Consider the following 19,295-nt stretch of genomic DNA (forward strand, 5'->3'; position numbering starts at 1 on the left):
ACCGTTAGTACTGTACAGCCTAAATTTCTCTTGTCTGTTACTCTGATTTGCTCACTGTCGTCCTACTCTGTTATGGCATTTGTGGATTCGGGTGCTGCCCTGAATTTGATGGACTTGGAGTTTGCCAGGCGCTGTGGTTTTTCCTTGGAGCCTTTGCAGAGTCCTATTCCCTTAAGGGGGATTGATGCTACGCCATTTGCCAAGAATAAACCTCAGTACTGGACTCAGCTGACCATGTGCATGGCTCCCGCACATCAGGAAAATATTCGTTTTTTTGGTGTTGCATAATTTGCATGATGTTGTCGTGTTGGGTTTGCCATGGTTACAGGTTCATAATCCAGTACTGGATTGGAAATCAATGTCTGTGTCTAGTTGGGGTTGTCAAGGGATACATAGTGATGTTCCTTTGATGACAATTTCTTCTTCCACTCCTTCTGAAGTCCCTGAGTTTTTGTCGGATTACCAGGATGTATTTGATGAGCCCAAGTCCAGTGCCCTACCTCCTCATAGGGACTATGATTGTGCTATTAATTTGATTCCTGGTAGTAAGTTCCCTAAGGGCCGACTTTTCAATTTATCTGTGCCAGAACATGCCGCTATGTGGAGTTATGTAAAGGAGTCCTTGGAGAAAGGGCATATTCGCCCGTCTTCGTCACCGTTGGGAGCAGGGTTCTTTTTTGTGGCCAAGAAGGATGGCTCTCTGAGACCCTGTATAGATTACCGCCTTCTCAATAAAATCACGGTCAAATTTCAGTACCCCTTGCCTCTGCTGTCTGATTTGTTTGCTCGGATTAAGGTGGCTAGTTGGTTTACCAAGATTGACCTTCGAGGGGCGTATAATCTTGTGCGTATTAAACAGGGCGATGAATGGAAAACAGCATTTAATACGCCCGAGGGCCATTTTGAGTACCTGGTGATGCCATTCGGGCTTTCTAATGCTCCATCAGTGTTTCAGTCCTTTATGCACGACATCTTCCGGAAGTATCTGGATAGGTTCATGATTGTATATTTGGATGATATTTTGGTCTTTTCGGATGATTGGGAGTCTCATGTGAGGCAGGTCAGGATGGTGTTCCAGGTCCTTCGTGCTAATGCGTTGTTTGTGAAGGGGTCTAAATGCCTCTTTGGAGTTCAGAAGGTTTCCTTTTTGGGCTTCATTTTTTCCCCTTCTACTATCGAGATGGATCCTGTTAAAGTTCAGGCCATTTATGATTGGACTCAACCTACATCTGTGAAGAGTCTTCAGAAGTTTCTGGGCTTTGCTAATTTTTACCGTCGCTTCATCGCTAAATTTTCTAGTGTGGTTAAGCCTTTGACTGATTTGACGAAGAAAGGCGCTGATGTGGCGAATTGGCCCCCTGCGGCCGTTGAGGCTTTTCAGGAGCTTAAACGTCGTTTTACTTCGGCCCCTATGTTGCGTCAGCCAGATGTTTCGCTCCCTTTTCAGGTCGAGGTTGATGCTTCTGAGATTGGGGCAGGGGCTGTTTTGTCTCAGAGAAGTTCTGATGGCTCTTTGATGAAGCCATGTGCTTTCTTTTCTAGAAAGTTTTCGCCTGCTGAGCGTAATTATGATGTCGGCAATCGGGAGTTGTTGGCTATGAAGTGGGCATTCGAGGAGTGGCGACATTGGCTAGAGGGAGCCAAACATCGCGTGGTGGTCTTGACTGATCACAAGAATCTGACTAACCTCGAGTCTGCTAAGCGGTTGAATCCTAGACAGGCTCGATGGTCGCTGTTTTTCTCCCGTTTCGATTTTGTGGTCTCTTACCTTCCGGGGTCTAAGAATGTGAAGGCTGATGCCCTTTCTAGGAGTATTTTGCCTGATTCTCCGGGAGTCCCTGAGCCGGCTGGTATTCTCAAAGAGGGGGTGATTCTGTCTGCCATCTCCCCTGATTTGCGGCGGGTGCTGCAGGAGTTTCAGGCTGATAGACCTGACCGCTGTCCAGTGGGGAAACTGTTTGTCCCTGATAGATGGACTAGTAAAGTTATTTCTGAGGTTCATTGTTCAGTATTGGCTGGTCATCCTGGGATTTTTGGTACCAGAGATTTGGTTGCTAGGTCCTTTTGGTGGCCTTCCTTGTCACGGGATGTGCGTTCTTTTGTGCAGTCCTGTGGGACTTGTGCTCGGGCCAAGCCTTGCTGTTCTTGTGCCAGTGGGTTGCTTTTGCCGTTGCCTGTCCCGAAGAGGCCCTGGACGCATATTTCCATGGATTTTATTTCTGATCTTCCTGTCTCTCAAAGGATGTCTGTCATCTGGGTGGTTTGTGATCGGTTTTCTAAGATGGTCCATTTGGTACCCTTGCCTAAATTGCCTTCCTCCTCTGATTTGGTTCCATTATTTTTTCAGCATGTGGTTCGTTTGCATGGCATTCCGGAGAACATTGTGTCTGACAGAGGTTCCCAGTTTGTTTCTAGGTTTTGGCGGTCCTTTTGTGCTAAGATGGGCATTGATTTGTCTTTTTCTTCAGCGTTCCATCCTCAGACAAATGGCCAAACTGAACGAACCAATCAGACCTTGGAAACCTATCTGAGATGCTTTGTTTCTGCTGATCAGGATGATTGGGTGACCTTCTTGCCATTGGCCGAGTTCGCCCTTAATAATCGGGCTAGTTCGGCCACTTTGGTTTCGCCTTTTTTTTGTAATTCTGGTTTTCATCCTCATTTTTCTTCAGGGCAGGTTGAGCCTTCTGACTGTCCTGGTGTGGATTCTGTGGTGGACAGGTTGCAGCAGATTTGGACTCTCGTGGTGGACAACTTGACGTTGTCTCAGGAGAAGGCGTGTTTTGCTAACCGCCGTCTCTGTGTTGGTCCCCGACTTCGTGTTGGGGATTTGGTTTGGTTGTCTTCTCGTTATGTTCCTATGAAGGTTTCTTCTCCTAAGTTCAAGCCTCGTTTCATTGGTCCTTATAAGATTTCTGAAATTATCAATCCTGTGTCATTTCATTTGGCCCTTCCAGCTTCTTTTGCCATCCATAATGTGTTCCATAGGTCGTTGTTGCAGAGATATGTGGCGCCTATGGTTCCTTCCGTTGATCCTCCTGCTCCGGTGTTGGTTGAGGGGGAGTTGGAGTATGTGGTGGAGAAGATTTGGGATTCTCGTATTTCGAGACGGAAGCTTCAGTACCTAGTTAAGTGGAAGGGTTATGGTCAGGAGGATAATTCCTGGGTTGTTGCCTCCGATGTCCATGCTGCCGATTTGGTTCGTGCCTTTCATTTGGCTCATCCTGATCGGCCTGGGGGCTCTGATGGGGGTTCGGTGACCCCTCCTCAAGGGGGGGGTACTGTTGTGAATTCCGTTCTCGGGCTCCCTCCTGTGGCCGTGAATGGTACTTTGGTGAGTTCTGTCCTTGGACACCCTCTGGTGGCTTTGAGTGGAACTGCTGATCTTTGAGGTTGGCTTTCTCAGCTGCCCTCGCTTATTGCTTCTGCTGGCTTTCCTATTTAACTCTGCTTAGATCGTTAGTTCATGCCAGCTGTCAATGTCTCAGTACTGGTTCAGATCTCTCTTGGATTTCTCTGATGACCTGTCTACTCCAACAGAAGCTAAGTCCCTGCTAGTTCATTTGTTGTTCATTGGTGTTTGAATATATTTCTCAGTACATGCTATGTTTCTAGTCCAGCTTGCTATTATGATATTTCCTTGCTAGCTGGAAGCTCTGGGGGTGCAGAGTTGCACCTCCACACCGTGAGTCGGTGTGGAGGTCTTTTTGCATACTCTGCGTGGTTTTTGTAGTTTTTAATACTGACCGCACAGTTCCCTACCCTATCCTTTGTCTTTCTAGAGAAGATTCGGCCTCCTTTGCTAAAATCTGTTTCATTCCTGTGTTTGTCACTTCCCTCTTAACTCACAGTCAATATTTGTGGGGGGCTACCTTTACTTTGGGGAATTTCTCTGAGGCAAGGTAGGCTCCTATTTCTATCTTTAGGGGTAGTTAGCTCTTAGGCTGTGAAGAGGCGTCTAGGGAGAGTTAGGTACGCTCCACGGCTATTTCTAGTGTGTGTGATAGGATTAGGGATTGCGGTCAGCAGAGTTACCACCTCCTCAGAGCTTGTCCCAGGTTTTACGTTTTAACCATCAGGTCAATCCGGGTGCTCCTAACTACCAGGTCCATAACAATACACCCCACGACATACAACCTACAACATACACCTTGCGACATACACCCTACAACATACAACATACACCCTGTGACATACACACTGTGACATACACCCAGTGATATACGACTTGCAACCTACCACATTTGACATGCAACTTACGACATGCAACATACTACATGCGACACACTGCATGCGACATGCAACATACTATATGCAACATACTATATGCATCATGCGAAGACAACATGCGACATGCAACAACATGCGACGACCTGCAACATGCTACAGCATGCAACATGCGACAACATGCATCAACATGCAACATGCAACCACATGCGTCGACATGCGACATGCAGCGACATGTGACAGTATGCGACATGCAACATGCAACCACATGCGACATGCAAGAGCATGTGGCAATATGAGGTGACATGCGACAACATGCGACGACATGCCACATGCGGCGACATGCAAAATGCAACTACATGTGTCAATATGCATCATGCGATTACATGCAACATGCAGCGACATGACACATGCGACACCATGCGACATGCAGCAACATGTGACAGCATGCAACATGCGACAACATGAAAAGCATGTGACAATATGCGGCAACAGCATGCGGCGACATGCGTCGACATGCGACACGCAACGTGCGGCGAAATGCGACATGCCATCACATGCAACATGCAACTACATGCGACAATATGCGTCATGTGGCAACATGCGATATGCAGCGACATGTGACAGCACGCGACATGCGACAACATGCAAGAGCATGCGACAATATGCGGCGACATGCCACATGCAACGTGCAGCAACATGCAGCTACATGCGTCAATATGCATCATGCGACAACATGCGGCGAAATGACACATGCGACGGCATGAGACATAGAGCAACATGTGACAGCGTGCCACATGCAACATGCGGCGACATGCAACATGCAACTACATGCGACAATATGCGTCATGCAACGACATGCAACATGTGGTCATCATGCGTCGACATGCGACAACATGCAACAACACGCAGCATGCAAGAGCATGTGACAACTCGCGACATGCACCAACATGCGACATGCAACAGCATGCAACAACATGCAACATGCGACATGCAAGAACATGCGACATGTGACAGCATGCGGCAACATGTGACATGCAACAACATGCTGCATGCGACGAGATTCGTCAACATGCGGCAATATGCAGCATCGGGCGACATGCGACAGCATGCGACAACATGCGACATGAGGCAACATGTGACAACATGCGGCATCGGGCGACATGCGACAGCATGTGCCGACATGCGACAACATGCGACATGCATGCGGCGACATGCGACAACATGCGACATGCACCAACATGTGACATGCGGCAACATGCGACAGCATGCGGCGACATGAAACAACATGTGACATGCACCAACATGCGACATGCAACAACATGCTACATGCGACGACATGCGACAGCATGCGGCGACATGCGACAACATGCAACATGCACCAACATGCGACATGCGACAGCATGCAACATGCGATGACAGCATGTGACATGCGACTGTATTCGACATGCGACGACATGTAACACACGGCTACATGCGGCGACATGCAACATGCACCATACAACATACACCATACAACACATACATACAATACATACAGTACATATAATATAGATTACATACTCACCATCACTTGTCACTTTGATCCCCGAAGCCAGTGTCATCTGCAAAAAATATTAAAAAAACAAACAACCAATATACTCCCTGTCCGCAGAAATCCAATGTAAACGAGTGTCCCTCGACGACCTGCGGTAGAGAGCATCAGCATCAGCTGATGTGACTGCTCTCCAGGGGCTCCAGGACTACAATGATGGAAGGTATCCTTCCACAATGTAGTCCTCACAATGTATACGCCCCTGTGATAAAATAGTCCCTAGTCTCACTTCTGGCACTGCTGTTTTGGAAAAATCCCAGGCAGCTTTGCCAGAAAGTGAGACCAGTGAACTATAGTAACCTCTAAGTGATGCACTGCAGGAGCCATTGTCTCCTGTCAGTGTGTTACTGATGGTCCTATAGAGCAGTGACATCACCCGATGTCACTGTTCTATAGGGGAGATCGTTGTGGGACACTCATTATTAATTGGACTACGGTGGACAGGTAGTATACGGTTTATTATTTTATGTTTTTTTGCAGGCGCTGAAGTATGGTAAGTATGGTTAAATGAAGAATATTAAAATACTTTTTTCCTACAGTGTGTGTGGTTTATTAACCCTTTATAACTATTGGATTAATAACGGGTAGGCGTGTTATTGACGCCTCTCTGTTATTAACCCGGCTTAATGTCACCTTACAATAGCAAGGTGACATTAACCCCTTATTACCCCATATCCCACCGCTACACGGGAGTGGGAAGAGAGGGGCTAAGTGCCAGAATTGGTGCATCTTGCAGATGCGCCATTCCTGGAGCGGCTGCGGACTGGTATTTGTAGCCGGGGGGGCAATATCCATGGCCCCTGTCTAGACTATAAATATCATCCCGCAGCTGTCTGCGTAGCCTTTCTGGCTATAAAATATAGGGGGACTCCACGTCATTTTTTGGGGGGTCCCCCTATTTTAATAGCCAGTAAAGGCTACGCAGACAGCTGCGGGCTGATATTCATAGCAGGCTATGCGCCAATTCCGGCACTTAGCCCCGCTCTTCCCACTCCCGTGTAGCGGTGGGATATGGGGTAATAAAGGGTTAATGTCAACTTGCTATTGTAAGGTGACATTAAGCCGGGTTAATAATGAAGAGGTGTCAATAAGACGCCTATCCATTATTAATCCAATAATAATAAAGGGTTAATAAAACACGCACACATTAGGAAAAAGTATTTTAATATTCTTCATTTCACCATACTTACCATATTTCAGTGCCTGCAAAAAACGTAAAATAATAAACCGCATACTACCTGTCCGCCGTAGTCCAATTAATAATGAGTGTCCCACGACGATCTCCCCTATAGAACAGTGACATCGGGTGATGTCACTGCTCTATAGGACCTTCAGTGACTCACTGACAGGAGACAATGGCTCCTGCAGTGCATCACTGAGAGGTTACTAGAGTTCAAAGTCTCACTTTATGGCAATTGCTGCCTGGGAAAATTTCTCATACAGCAATGGCATAAAGTGAGACTAGGGACTTTTTTTTTTACAGCGGCGGAGGAATACCTTACTCCCGTCATTGTGTTTCTGGGGCCCCTGGAGAGCGGTTGCAACAGCTGTTGCTGCCGTTCTCCACAGGAGATCGTCGTGGGACACTCGTGGATTTCTGTGGACAGGGAGTATATTGGTTGTTTGCTTTTTTCATATTTTTTACAGGTTGACACTGGCTTCGGGGATCAAAATGAAAAGTAATGGTGAGTATGTAATCTATGTTTAATGTATTGTATGTCTATATGTATGTCATGTATGTAATGTATGAATGTACTGTATGTAGTATGTATGTAGTATGTATGTATGTATGTAGTATGCATGTATGTAGTATGTATGTATGTAGTATGTATGTATGCAGTATGTATGTATGTAGTATGTATTTAGCATGTATGTAGCATGTATGTATGTAGTATGTATGTAGTATGTAGCATGTATGTAGTATGTAGCATGTATGGAGTATTTTTTTTTTACATTCAACACATTAGCCGGATGATGGGACTACTACTGTCCCATCATTCATTGGGACTCTCGCTTTTCTGCGGTGCCTTCTGGGCTTCCAGGACCATCTATCTCACCTGCTTTTGGTGGGCTCCCACTGAGATGATAATGTATTAGATCTGACCTGCAGTCCCATGTAACTCCACAGAAAATACAGTGATTCTTTTGTGGGTACTGATAGCAGTGATGCAATAGGTCAGCTGAAAATCACAAGTTGATCACACATCATGTGAACATCCTCACCTTTTTTTCCATGTGGGCAAATTTCCATGTGGGGAATTTTCTGTGTGGGGAATTTTCCGTGTGGGGAATTTTCCTTGTGGGGAATTTTCTGTGTGGGGAATTTTCCGTGTGGGCAATTTTCCTGTGGGCATTTTTCCTGTGGGTATTTTTCATGTGGGCATTTTTCATGTGGGCAATTTTCCTGTGGGCACTTTTCAGGGAACCGTCATTGCATGAAGATGGGAGGTGCTGGACCCGGACCACGACGCCCATCGGACCGAACTGCACTGGGACCGCCCCTGGGTGAGTATAACGCACTGGGACCGCCCCTGGGTGAGTATAATCTAACTCTTTTTCTTTTCTTTCAGGATACATCAGGGGCTTATCTACAGCATTACAGAATGCTGCAGATAAGCCCCTGATGCCGGTGGGCTTAGCTCAACTTCCATTTTGGGGGTGACAGGTTCCCTTTGAGTGGGGTGCCACCATTTATAGTGAACTGTAGTGATAGAGGCAGTAAAAATGGATCTGAATGCCAGATGTGAAAAAGTATTTCGGGGGCTTATCTACAGCATTACAGAATGCTGTAGATAAGCCCCCGATGCTGGTGGCTGCAGCTTATAAGCGAATTTTGGGGTGACAGATTCCCTTTAATTTAGACCCCAAGCTAGACTCTAAAATTAATTAATTTGGAAACCATACTCCAAGTCACACAAAAGCAGGTATTTACTTACCTGACACCTTGTGTTCCAGTACATTATGGACCTGAGTTGTCTCAGAGTACCCAGGACTTTGGGATATTGTTAGTCTGTGCCACCAGCGAATGTCTTTATACTGTGGTGGTGCATGCGCAGTGCATGCAACCACAGAACTGTTCAGAACCTTGCCAGTCTTGAAGACAGTCACTGGAGCCAGACGCTCCTGATTCATGAAGACTAGTGTTGAGCATTCCGATACCGCAAGTATCGGGTATCGGCCGATACTTGCGGGTATCGGAATTCCGATACCGAGATCCGATACTTTTGTGGTATCGGGTATCGGTATTGAAACAACATTAATGTAATAATGTGTAAAAGAGAGAATTAAAATAAAAAATATTGCTATACTCACCTCTCCGACGCAGCCTGGACCTCACCGAGGGAACCGGCAGCGTTCTTTGCTTAAAATTAGCGCGTTTACTTCCTTACGTGAAGTCCCGGCTTGTGATTGGTCGCGTGCCGCCCATGTGGCCGCGACGCGACCAATCACAGCAAGCCGTGACGTAATTTCAGGTCCTTCAGGATTTTAAAATTACGTTCTGGCTTGTGATTGGTCGTGTCGCGGTCACATGGGCGACGCGACCAATCACAAGCCGTGATGTCACGGGAGGCTGGACACGCACGCATTTTAAAATGCGCGCGTGTCCTGCCTCCCGTGACGTCCCGGCTTGTGATTGGTCGCGTCGCCCATGTGGCCGCGACGCGACCAATCACAGCAAGCCGTGACGTAATTTCAGGTCCTTCAGGATTTTAAAATTACGTTCTGGCTTGTGATTGGTCGCGTCGCGGTCACATGGGCGGCACGCGACCAATCACAAGCCGGGACTTCACGTAAGGAAGTAAACGCGCAAATTTTAAACAAAGAACGCTGCCGGTTCCCTCGGTGAGGTCCAGGCTGCGTCGGAGAGGTGAGTATAGCAATATTTTTTATTTTAATTCTTTCTTTTACACATTAATATGGATCCCAGGGCCTGAAGGAGAGTTTCCTCTCCTTCAGACCCTGGGAACCATCAGGGATACCGTCCGATACTTGAGTCCCATTGACTTGTATTGGTATCGGGTATCGGTATCGGATTGGATCCGATACTTTGCCGGTATCGGCCGATACTTTCCGATACCGATACTTTCAAGTATCGGACGGTATCGCTCAACACTAATGAAGACGCATACACCGCTTCATGAATCAGGAACTTCTGATGAGTGGCATACACCTCTGTGTTAGCCTCGCCATTATTCCTACTGCACTCCCTGATGGAGCAAGATTTGTGGCATAGCAAACGTCAGAACTCGTCCCAAATTTGACAAGTGCTGGTTGCCCTTGTCCTGCCCAAGTTCGGCCCACTTTGTTGAAGCTGAACGAAAATAATGTGAAAACTTCAAAAGTTGCAGAATTTTAGTGCAGCTGCTAGTTGGACCAAAATTATGCAACTTTGTAAAGATTTTTAGACCTGAATACTGATGTAAAAGCTTTGATAACTTAGACTAACAATATGTAATGAATGAGAATAGATATGAGTGTGTTTATTATAAATAATACTTTTTATCTCCAGGGCTGTAAAGTTGTTGGATCTGCTGGGTCAGATGAAAAACTTGCATATTTAAAAGAAATTGGTTTTGATGAAGCATTTAACTACAGGACAGTGAGCTCTTTGGATGAAGCTCTGAAGAAGGCCTCTCCGGAAGGCTATGACTGCTATTTTGAACATGTAAGTTAGAAACTGTTATGAAACAATCTGGTAAATTAGAGGCATTTTCGCAACATCACAAATGGATCAAATTGAAAAGTGCTTGTAAAAATAAGCAACTTTGCAATTTAATTGCTATTAAAGATCATCATTTACTTGCTATTAAAGTCCTACTGGGCTGACAAGGCTCCGTTTCAAAGGTGCTAGTGAAAAGGGTCTTTCAGGCTGTCAGGGTTGTCAGCTAGTATTGTATCACGTCACGTCAGCAGCTGTGTGTGTGGACAAGGAGTGTCTGTTTAAAACTGTGCCAAGCTGACCTTACGTATCCCAAGGGTGTCCGGAACGCCCGTTGGTGAAAATGGGGAGACTGTACCGCGTGACCCCTCAACATATTAGTGACATCAGGCGGAGCTGCAAGATGCGGTTCTTCATATATTGGTGGCAGAAAGCAAACCAACCACCAGACCTATGGATGCACCAGCAAGATCAGACTGAATCATATAAAATATCTTTATTAATCAGTAGTAGCGATACAGAAAGGTATAAAATCAATAATAAACAAACTGTGTGCGAAACAGGACAATATATATTATATACTTAAAAGGAGGATACACCCATGAGCACAATTAGTATAATAGTCATTCGTATATCTGTGCAAGGTAATTATACTCCAAAGATTGGGGTATAAATAGTTCCCTGAAGTATTTTACAAAAGAAAATATAAAGTATAACACGTAAGTGCCAACTTGGAAAAATCCAATTATATGGAAACAAGTTAAGCTCCCATAACAGTGTGCAATGTTGTAAAAAAGTAAAGTGCGTAAGTGCAAAAATGGTAAACTATAGGGAGGATCTACTCATGCACATGGGAAACTCCCTTGGACACTGAGCATTACAACAACAAGAAAAAGTGCTAAGTGCATAAAGTGTATAATCCAGGGAAGATATTGATAAACATTACCTTAGGGTACCTCACCGTCCTGGACACGCGCACACACCCGACGCGCGTTTCGGAGCTAAATTCCTTCATCCCCCTGATGTCTGGTTGATGTAATCATCATCATTATCCTCATAATAATTTACTGCATTGTGTAATCTTTCTTCTTTTCTTCTGTTGCATCATCAGCTTTATGCTTCCAGTCATCCATTTGTATGGAAACTTAACTACTATTCCCCACAGTCACTGCCATACCACATGAATTCTATTGTCTTTTGCAAAAAGATGGTGTTCTCTCAACCTCAATGGAGGATGCCAAGAATGCCATAATTGCTTTGTGCTCTCACTTGTCAGAGATCATGGTCCGCTCCTTGGAATTCTTGATGTCCTACAAGGTGCTCTCCACCAACAACAGCAGAAATTATGGCCAAGGAAAATGGAAAATGTCCATTCATGGCCTTCAGAGTCAATGTATTGAATAACAGTGATGCAAAACAATAAAAAGACTAGGTTGTGACTGGTGGCCCCTCCTGACAAATCAGCAATTATGCCCCTCCTTCACCTCCTCCACACCAACTCAAATAGATACAGGATTTGGGAATGTTTAGTTTGCAAAAAAGAAGACTGAGAGGAGACTTAATAGCTGACTTCAAATATCTCAAGGGCTGTCACATTGTAGAAGGATCATCTTTATTCTCATTTGCACAAGGAAAGACTAGAAGCAATGGGATGAAACTGAATGGGAGGAGACACAGATTAGATATTAGAAAAAACCTTTTGACAGTTAGGGTGATCAATGAGTGGAACAGGCTGCCACGAGAGGTGGTGAGTTCTCCTTCCATGGAAGTTTTCAAACAGAGGCTGGACAGACATCTGTCTGGGATGATTTAGTGAATCCTGCTTTGAGCAGGGGGTTGGACCAGATGACCCAAGAGGTCTCTTCCAACTCTACCATTCTATGATTCTATATCTCCCAACCCCAACAGCAACAGGTCAGAATGTTGAATCAAATGTCACAACAGATGATTCCACGTTAACTATGGTTGGGCAACTAAGTTTCAATGCAAGAAACTTTATAGCTGCAATGCTTTTGAACAGAGTACCACATGCTCCTGCATGTCTTCAATTGTATTGTTGCAGATTTTTCAAATAAATGTACCCACTTGAAGTAGGGAAATGTGTGGGCACTTCAACTGTTCTTACGTAGCTAAAAACAGCCTCCAGGAGTTACAGCAATAGCGCAGTGTCTTTGAGCATTGCCTGATTTGAGAAATTGCAATGTGATGGAATTCAAGGATACGTGTTGAAGCATCTATTCAAGCAATGTAAGGCTGCCAGGTGACTCATTATATCAAGCAACAGCAAAAATGGAGTTACCTTTAGATTCACCATTGGCAGGCGATAAGGGATGAATATTCTATGATTACTCATTGCATTGGTCAAGGTTATTATTTTTTGTAAAGAGGATAATTTTTTTTAGTGAGAGGGGGCATTGACTAGGGTGTATTAATCTAGTGCCCTCTGAGCAAGAGTAGGCAGTGGAGCAGAATTGGGCATTGGGCACACAAGGCTAAAATTAGAAAAAGAAAGTTAATTACTATTCTCTCATCCATTGTGAATTTTCCCAGCAGGGCGATTTGCAGGATTGGGTCCCTTGTCTGGGGCTGGTTGCAGTGTTGTTATAATTACATTACAAGGCTAGAGAGAGTAACTGAACTGGGAATCGAACCCTGAGGGTAGGTTCCCACGATCAGGAATTGGAGCGCTTTGGACGCAGCATATTTTTGCTGAGTCCAAAATTCTGCATTCTAACCATGCGGATTTACTGCATCCAAATACTTTCTATTGCGAAAATTTCTGTTGCGGAGACTAGCGTCTTTGCAAGACAAATTAATATTCTGTGGCTCGTAAACACACAGTATGTCAGTTTCTGCAGGCACACATATACGCATTGCGAACATGGAATTTCTGGAAATCTCACCCACTATGCTTTAACATCTGGCCTCTGTGCTTTTGCAGAGTCAGAACCTGCAGCAATTCCTGATCATGGGCACATACCCTCATTCTGTGCTAGCCATGGTATGGTCATCATGGTAGTCACAGAAAGTAACATACAAAGTTCATAGGGCAGACAGTGACACCAGCATAAATGGTCGCCATCATCAGATTCAGATCTCGTCCCGAGATCTTGGGAGACGAGATCTGAATCTGAGCATGCATCAACCTAAGCGGCCATTTTCCCAGAGGCCACCGCATCGCAGCAATGGAGCTGCCGGGGCCTCCGTGCTTTGAGGAAATTCCGGCGGAGCCCCGACACTGCACAAAGATACGCCGCAGCCGCCCCCCAGCACAGAGCCCCCATGCTGCACAAAGAGGAGCCACCGCCGTCACCCCCCAGCACAGAGAGCATCGCTGCTACAATGAGGTAATAGGGGGATACTCAACTTACACCTTCCCTGTGAGATTCCCCTTCTCTTCGTCATCAGGACCACTCCACCCCACCATATGCACATTGGTCACACGGCGTATAAGAAGACCCCGACTTTTAGGAAGATTTTATATTTTAACTAGAAAAGTTGGGGGGTCTTCTTATACGCCCAGTCATCTTATACACCGGAAAATCTGGTAACTTAATGTGTGGAGATTTAGGGAACTAATCAGGATGCAGAAACCATCAACAATGTCCAGACACAAAGGCTTTTAACATTGACTGCTGAAGTCACATGTGTCTCTCCATATAAAAAGCAGACATGTGGCTTTGGTGCCATTTTGTGAGTGTAACAGCATAGTGAGGCTGCTTCTGCAAGTAGTCAGATAGTTAGCTAGGGGGTTTATTCTCAGCCAGTTTAGATAGATCGCCACTTCAGCAGATAAATTCATAGTGCTGTTTATTCGGTGATACAGCGACCAGTCACCACTGCAGCATATAAATCTTTTGTGCTTAATCTGTGGTCTAGCCAGACTACCTGAGCAAATAAATAATGATTGGTAATTTAGTGACTGGTGATTGACAGGTCTGGGCCTAGGGTTGTGAAACCGTCTCATCCTATCCAAAGACAACTGACAACTTCTGTTACTAGATGGGCTACTCGGCTTCCTTTCTTTGGCAGATACACAGCGGTACGACTTGTAGATAATTTTTTTAAATGTGGGGAGTCCAAGTTGAGTTTCCATCTCTGTCTGTAGTTGAAGGGGTCTCAGAGTAGTATTATATCTATTTTGGGGAAATTGATGCCACTTTAGTGGTGTGTGACAATTATTTTTTTAAATGTGGAGACTCCACGTTGGGTGTCCATCTGGTGGGTTGCCTGTAGTGGAAGGTGTGTCAGAGCACCTTTATACTATTTCTTCTCTGGGGAAATTGATGCCACTTTTGTGCTGTGCGCTAATAATTTTTTGAAAAGTTGTCTCCATTTGGTAGGTTGCCTGTAGTGGAGGGGGTCTCAGAGCACCAGGCCCACACCATTCATCCACCTCTTACTGATCAATGTGTAAGATAGAAATGCTGGGCCAGGCCCTGTCCCATCCATCCATGCTGCGCCAAAATTTCTACTGTGGGTCAATCAATGCCACTTTTCCTGATGTCTGTCCCTAATTTTTGGAAATGTTTGGACTCCAAGTTGAGTCTCCTTCAAGTGTGTTGCCTGTGGCTCCCAGACCAGCCGGCCTCCACTTACTTTCAGTCAACTACCCGTGTTACTATTGTATGCAGCAAGGCTGGTGCATTGTGACAGATAAGCAGGGACCACAGGAAAGTTAAAAACAAATGTGTATTAATGTCCAGAAACCCACAAAGTACACGGTATCCTCCGGGTCGCAGACGGGAATCAAGACAGTCCGTAACCGAGGCCGGTTGCGATGTGCGACTGCACCGTGCTATGATGAGGGGGTGCCAGGCCTTTTGGCTCCGTGTTACCTCACACAGGCTGAGCTTTGCAGAGCCACCTGCTCTGCAAGTTTGCAATCCAAGACTGACACACCCAACTCTTTGCTGCAGGATTTTTACAAGGAATCTGTGGCCATAGGCCACTTGTAAGACTTGGCCAGGAGGAAGAAGACCACCCCACTACCATCCTGTAGTCTGCTCCAAAGATAAAAGGCCATGGTGAGTTTTCTTAAATCTGCCTTGGGCAATTAGCTTGCCCAAGAGCAAAACCTACTTTTATTTAGCACCACAATCACAGTTATGCCTGTGACTGCAATGCACTCCCTCTGTTAGGGCTCGTGGAACGCACCAAATAATTAGAGAGATGGTATAAGGTGCGTTTGCAGCCCGGGGTCCACCGTGCAGAGATGGAACCTTCTGCTGAGTAATGATGGACTATATGGCGGTACAATGAGGATACACACATGGGTTATCTTCACCCTCTGTGAAGGAAGTGAATCCTGTTGCGTCACAGTGCCGCGGTACCGCACAAAGAGTGTAAGCAAGGAATCACAGAACTCTATCCCAGGACATAGGATTAGAGTTCGTGTAGACCTCTTGCGCTCAACACCACAATTGGGGTAACAGAATAACTGAGAAAGTGAATTAAACGCACAAGAGTGCATACTGTGCCACTCTGGTGGACACCACTAACCACCCAGACTTGGGTAAGGAATGCGCTCTAATAGCGCACGGCGCCGCACTGGTGGTCACAGCAATTGGATGCTGTTTCGTGTGTTATTGTGCTGATAGCTCAGCCGGGCGCTAGATAACAGGGGATGTTTAAAGAATGACTTGCACTCATCAACACACAAACATATTCAAATGTACACTAGAGCATGGCCATGCGGTCATGCGAACCTTTTATAGCTGCAGCAAGTACAGGACCTTCCCAGAAGGACCAATGGGAGGCTGCCACAGAAGTTGAGCACCTTCAGGACCTTCCTAGAGGACCAATGGGATTTGCTGCAGTATCTAAGCATGTGACCCTTGATCTCCAACGAGAGATCTTACCCTGGGCATGCTCAGTATGTGAAAAGCAGGACTTCATCCCAGAAAGACTTGCTCGCTGTTGAACATTGCTGGCTACAAGGGCAGAGCCTGGAAGGGCAGTAGTAACCAGTCGTCCAGTATCAGCCTGAGCTAGATGCTGGGACCGACGTCTCCGCTGAGCAGACTCCACTGAATGGGAGACCGCAGTGGAGATGGTTCGAGATTCCCCCTGTGCAGAGGCGGGAACTCGACACCTAACACCTGTGGCCTCAATATGCTTCTGTGCGCATCTTGGGAGACAAATAGCATCCCTCGCATATAACAACTGTCACTGCCTCACACTATCCTTAAATGTTTCTAACAATAGTAGTCTATGAAGCTGATATTTGTGCCACCTGAGTGTGGCTAAGCAGTTTGAGCTGTTGCCTGAGATATCAAGGCTCCCGCACAGCAGGCTTACACCAGTCCCTCATCCACCTCTTAATTTTAACTTAAATTCAAAGCCGTAAACGCTGGCCTAGACCTTGTCTCATGCCTGATGTCACGGTTCATGGGGAGGATATCCTTATCTTCCCTACCACTCACACCAATTTGTCATGACCTGGGATTGTTTGGTTGCCCCTGGTTCCTTTTTGAAGGGGATTTATCTATATCCCACTTCCCAGTTCCGGTTTGGAACTTGCAGCTCTCTGGCGCCCCCCTTACCCTCAGGTCAGACCGGATACTGCACCTATGATAATTAGTCGCCAGAAAGACTGCCTTACTTTGTACTGGCTAATGGGCACACTGCAGCGAGGGTGATACAACTACTCCCACTCAGGCGGGAACAATAATTATCAACGTCACCAGTCGCTACAAAGCCTCCCAAACGCACAGGACAAATCCTCTGCCACCAGCTGCTATTTCTTACATAGTAATGGGTCCAGAGCCAACCCAAATTAGTAGCGTAATTCACTTCTGAGGACACGACAGTTCGTTATAGAGCAAGGAGAAAAAAAACTAGTAATTTTATATATTTTACCCCATAAAAGGTAGGCAGTGTTTACAGAAGTATAAAAAGGTAATATAAAGTAGACAAGTCGTATGTACAGTACAATTACAAATAAAATGAGATTAAAGTTGAAAAAACACTTACATTTCGTTCATATCATCTCATCTCATGGCAGACCATGTGCTGTGGGGGATGGGCATATATCCCAGTGCATCTCAGATGTGACACTCAGCTCATTCCTTGGACAAAAGACAAGCGAAGACTGCTGCTTCACTCACTTATTTCCCAGCCTAAAACCAAGGCACTCCCCCTGTGGTGACCTCACCCAGAGGCTGAATCCTCCCCTTTCTTAGAGCTGGGACAAAACATTTTTATACATAGCTCGCTGTATGAACCTCGTATACGAATGACACAATGATCAGGATGTGCACCACATCAGGGGGATATTTTTAATTGTAAACACGGCGAAGTTGCAAGACCCGCTTATGGAGAGACCCGCTCCTTGCACTCGTTGGGTTTAGCTCCTAGCGATTTCCGTGAGCCATAGATCTCTCGACGGACATCCGGAATATATAATCCTTATATCTCTAGCCCAATCAATGCCTATATACCTAACTTTCAAAGAACAATAGAGTCCCATGCCTTCTGGATCAGGCTGTACCAGTTTTGGTTAGTATTAGGTGGGGGGGATGAGGAATTTAGGGAGAGACAGCTTTCGCAGCTCAGAGCCATAAACATTCTTCAGTGAATGTGCTAGCATACTGGCCTCACATTTCAACTATATAGTTGGGGGAGGGAGAAAGAGTGGCTTACAATTCCAGCCTTGTGCTGGCAGGCAGAGGAAACTGCAGCTGAGAGCTCTGTATGTGTAATTGAAGTAATCAGAACTTCTTCCTATTTCCTGACACCTGACTGCTGCACCATTATAAAATTTGAACTGTGTGTCAATTGATGCCACTTTTCCTGGTGTCTGCCCATAATTCTTGGGACCCCAAGTTGGCTCACTTTCATGGTTGTTGTCTGAATTTAGCTGAGCTCTCAAAGCACCAGGCCAACACCTGTCACTCATCCACCTGTTGCTTCTCAATGGCTAAGCTTGAAATGCTGGTCCAAGCCCTGTCCCATGCATCCATGCTGCGCAATTATACTATTTGTACTCTTGGTCAATTGATGCCACTTTTCCTTGTGTCTGACCCGAATTTGAGCTATTTTGGCAGCGTTCGGGTCCCTCAGAAGGTGTTTTTTATGTGTTTGGTTTTGTCTCCCATTGAAATCAATAGGGGTACGGATAAGTTCGGCGAACATTAGGAAGTTTGCCGAGCCAAACCAAAATGAACCTTAAAATGTTCGCTTATCTCTAATAATGGGCTCCTGGTCACTTCACGTTTGATTCTGCTCAAACTTTAGCAGTTAATGGGTCTTTTTTTTCTCAAAAATTTTTTTTTTCAACTCTTAACTATTTGCAAGAAAACTTTTCATGGTTTTGTGATCATGCCGCAATATTTGAGCACTTTTCACTTACAAAAAGCAGGTTTTGCTGAGCTTTTGCTGCGTTTGTTGCTGCGTTTTTATTGTCACTTGTGCATGTTGATAAAGTTTTCTGCCATTATTGGTCCAAATTAAAATCAAATTAAATAAATATGATACATTGGATCCAAGAAAATACACACGGCCAGTGTCTGTCAGTGTACAATTCTTGTCTGGTCCTCAGATGCCCAGTCAGAAGTTTTTATTACAACCACAGAGATAAGGATAGTGGGAATGGCCTCCTATATTGCATTATCTACCAGAGAAAATATTTATTTTGGGAAAAACAAAATCATAAATTATGGATTCTGTCAAAATTCCTTTCTCACTGGTTTTAACCCGCTTTACTATGTAAAACCAGAACACATGAGCTGTGCTTTTTTGTGTTTTCAAGTCTCTTGGTGGTGTGAACATGTCTCTACAGGCTTGTTCACTGTGCGCGCAGCTCATGTGTTC

General features: G+C 45.4%; 1 protein-coding gene across 4 annotated transcripts in view; it reads left to right on the forward strand.

The window, feature by feature from the left end:
- LOC143764528 (prostaglandin reductase 1-like) overlaps positions 1 to 19,295 on the forward strand; it is a 374,831-nt gene that overhangs the window by 99,319 nt on the left and 256,217 nt on the right. For all 4 annotated transcript variants that reach the window (XR_013213221.1, XR_013213220.1, XM_077250182.1 and 1 more), the window contains exon 7: positions 10,332 to 10,487. Coding sequence is in view for 2 of the 4 variants with exons in the window: in XM_077250182.1 (XP_077106297.1) it covers positions 10,332 to 10,487 (156 nt within the window). In the remaining 2 variants the exon portion in view is untranslated. The remainder of the gene's footprint in view (positions 1 to 10,331; positions 10,488 to 19,295) is intronic.

Source organism: Ranitomeya variabilis, chromosome 1 (assembly GCF_051348905.1).
Source record: "Ranitomeya variabilis isolate aRanVar5 chromosome 1, aRanVar5.hap1, whole genome shotgun sequence".
Lineage (NCBI taxonomy): Eukaryota > Metazoa > Chordata > Amphibia > Anura > Dendrobatidae > Ranitomeya > Ranitomeya variabilis.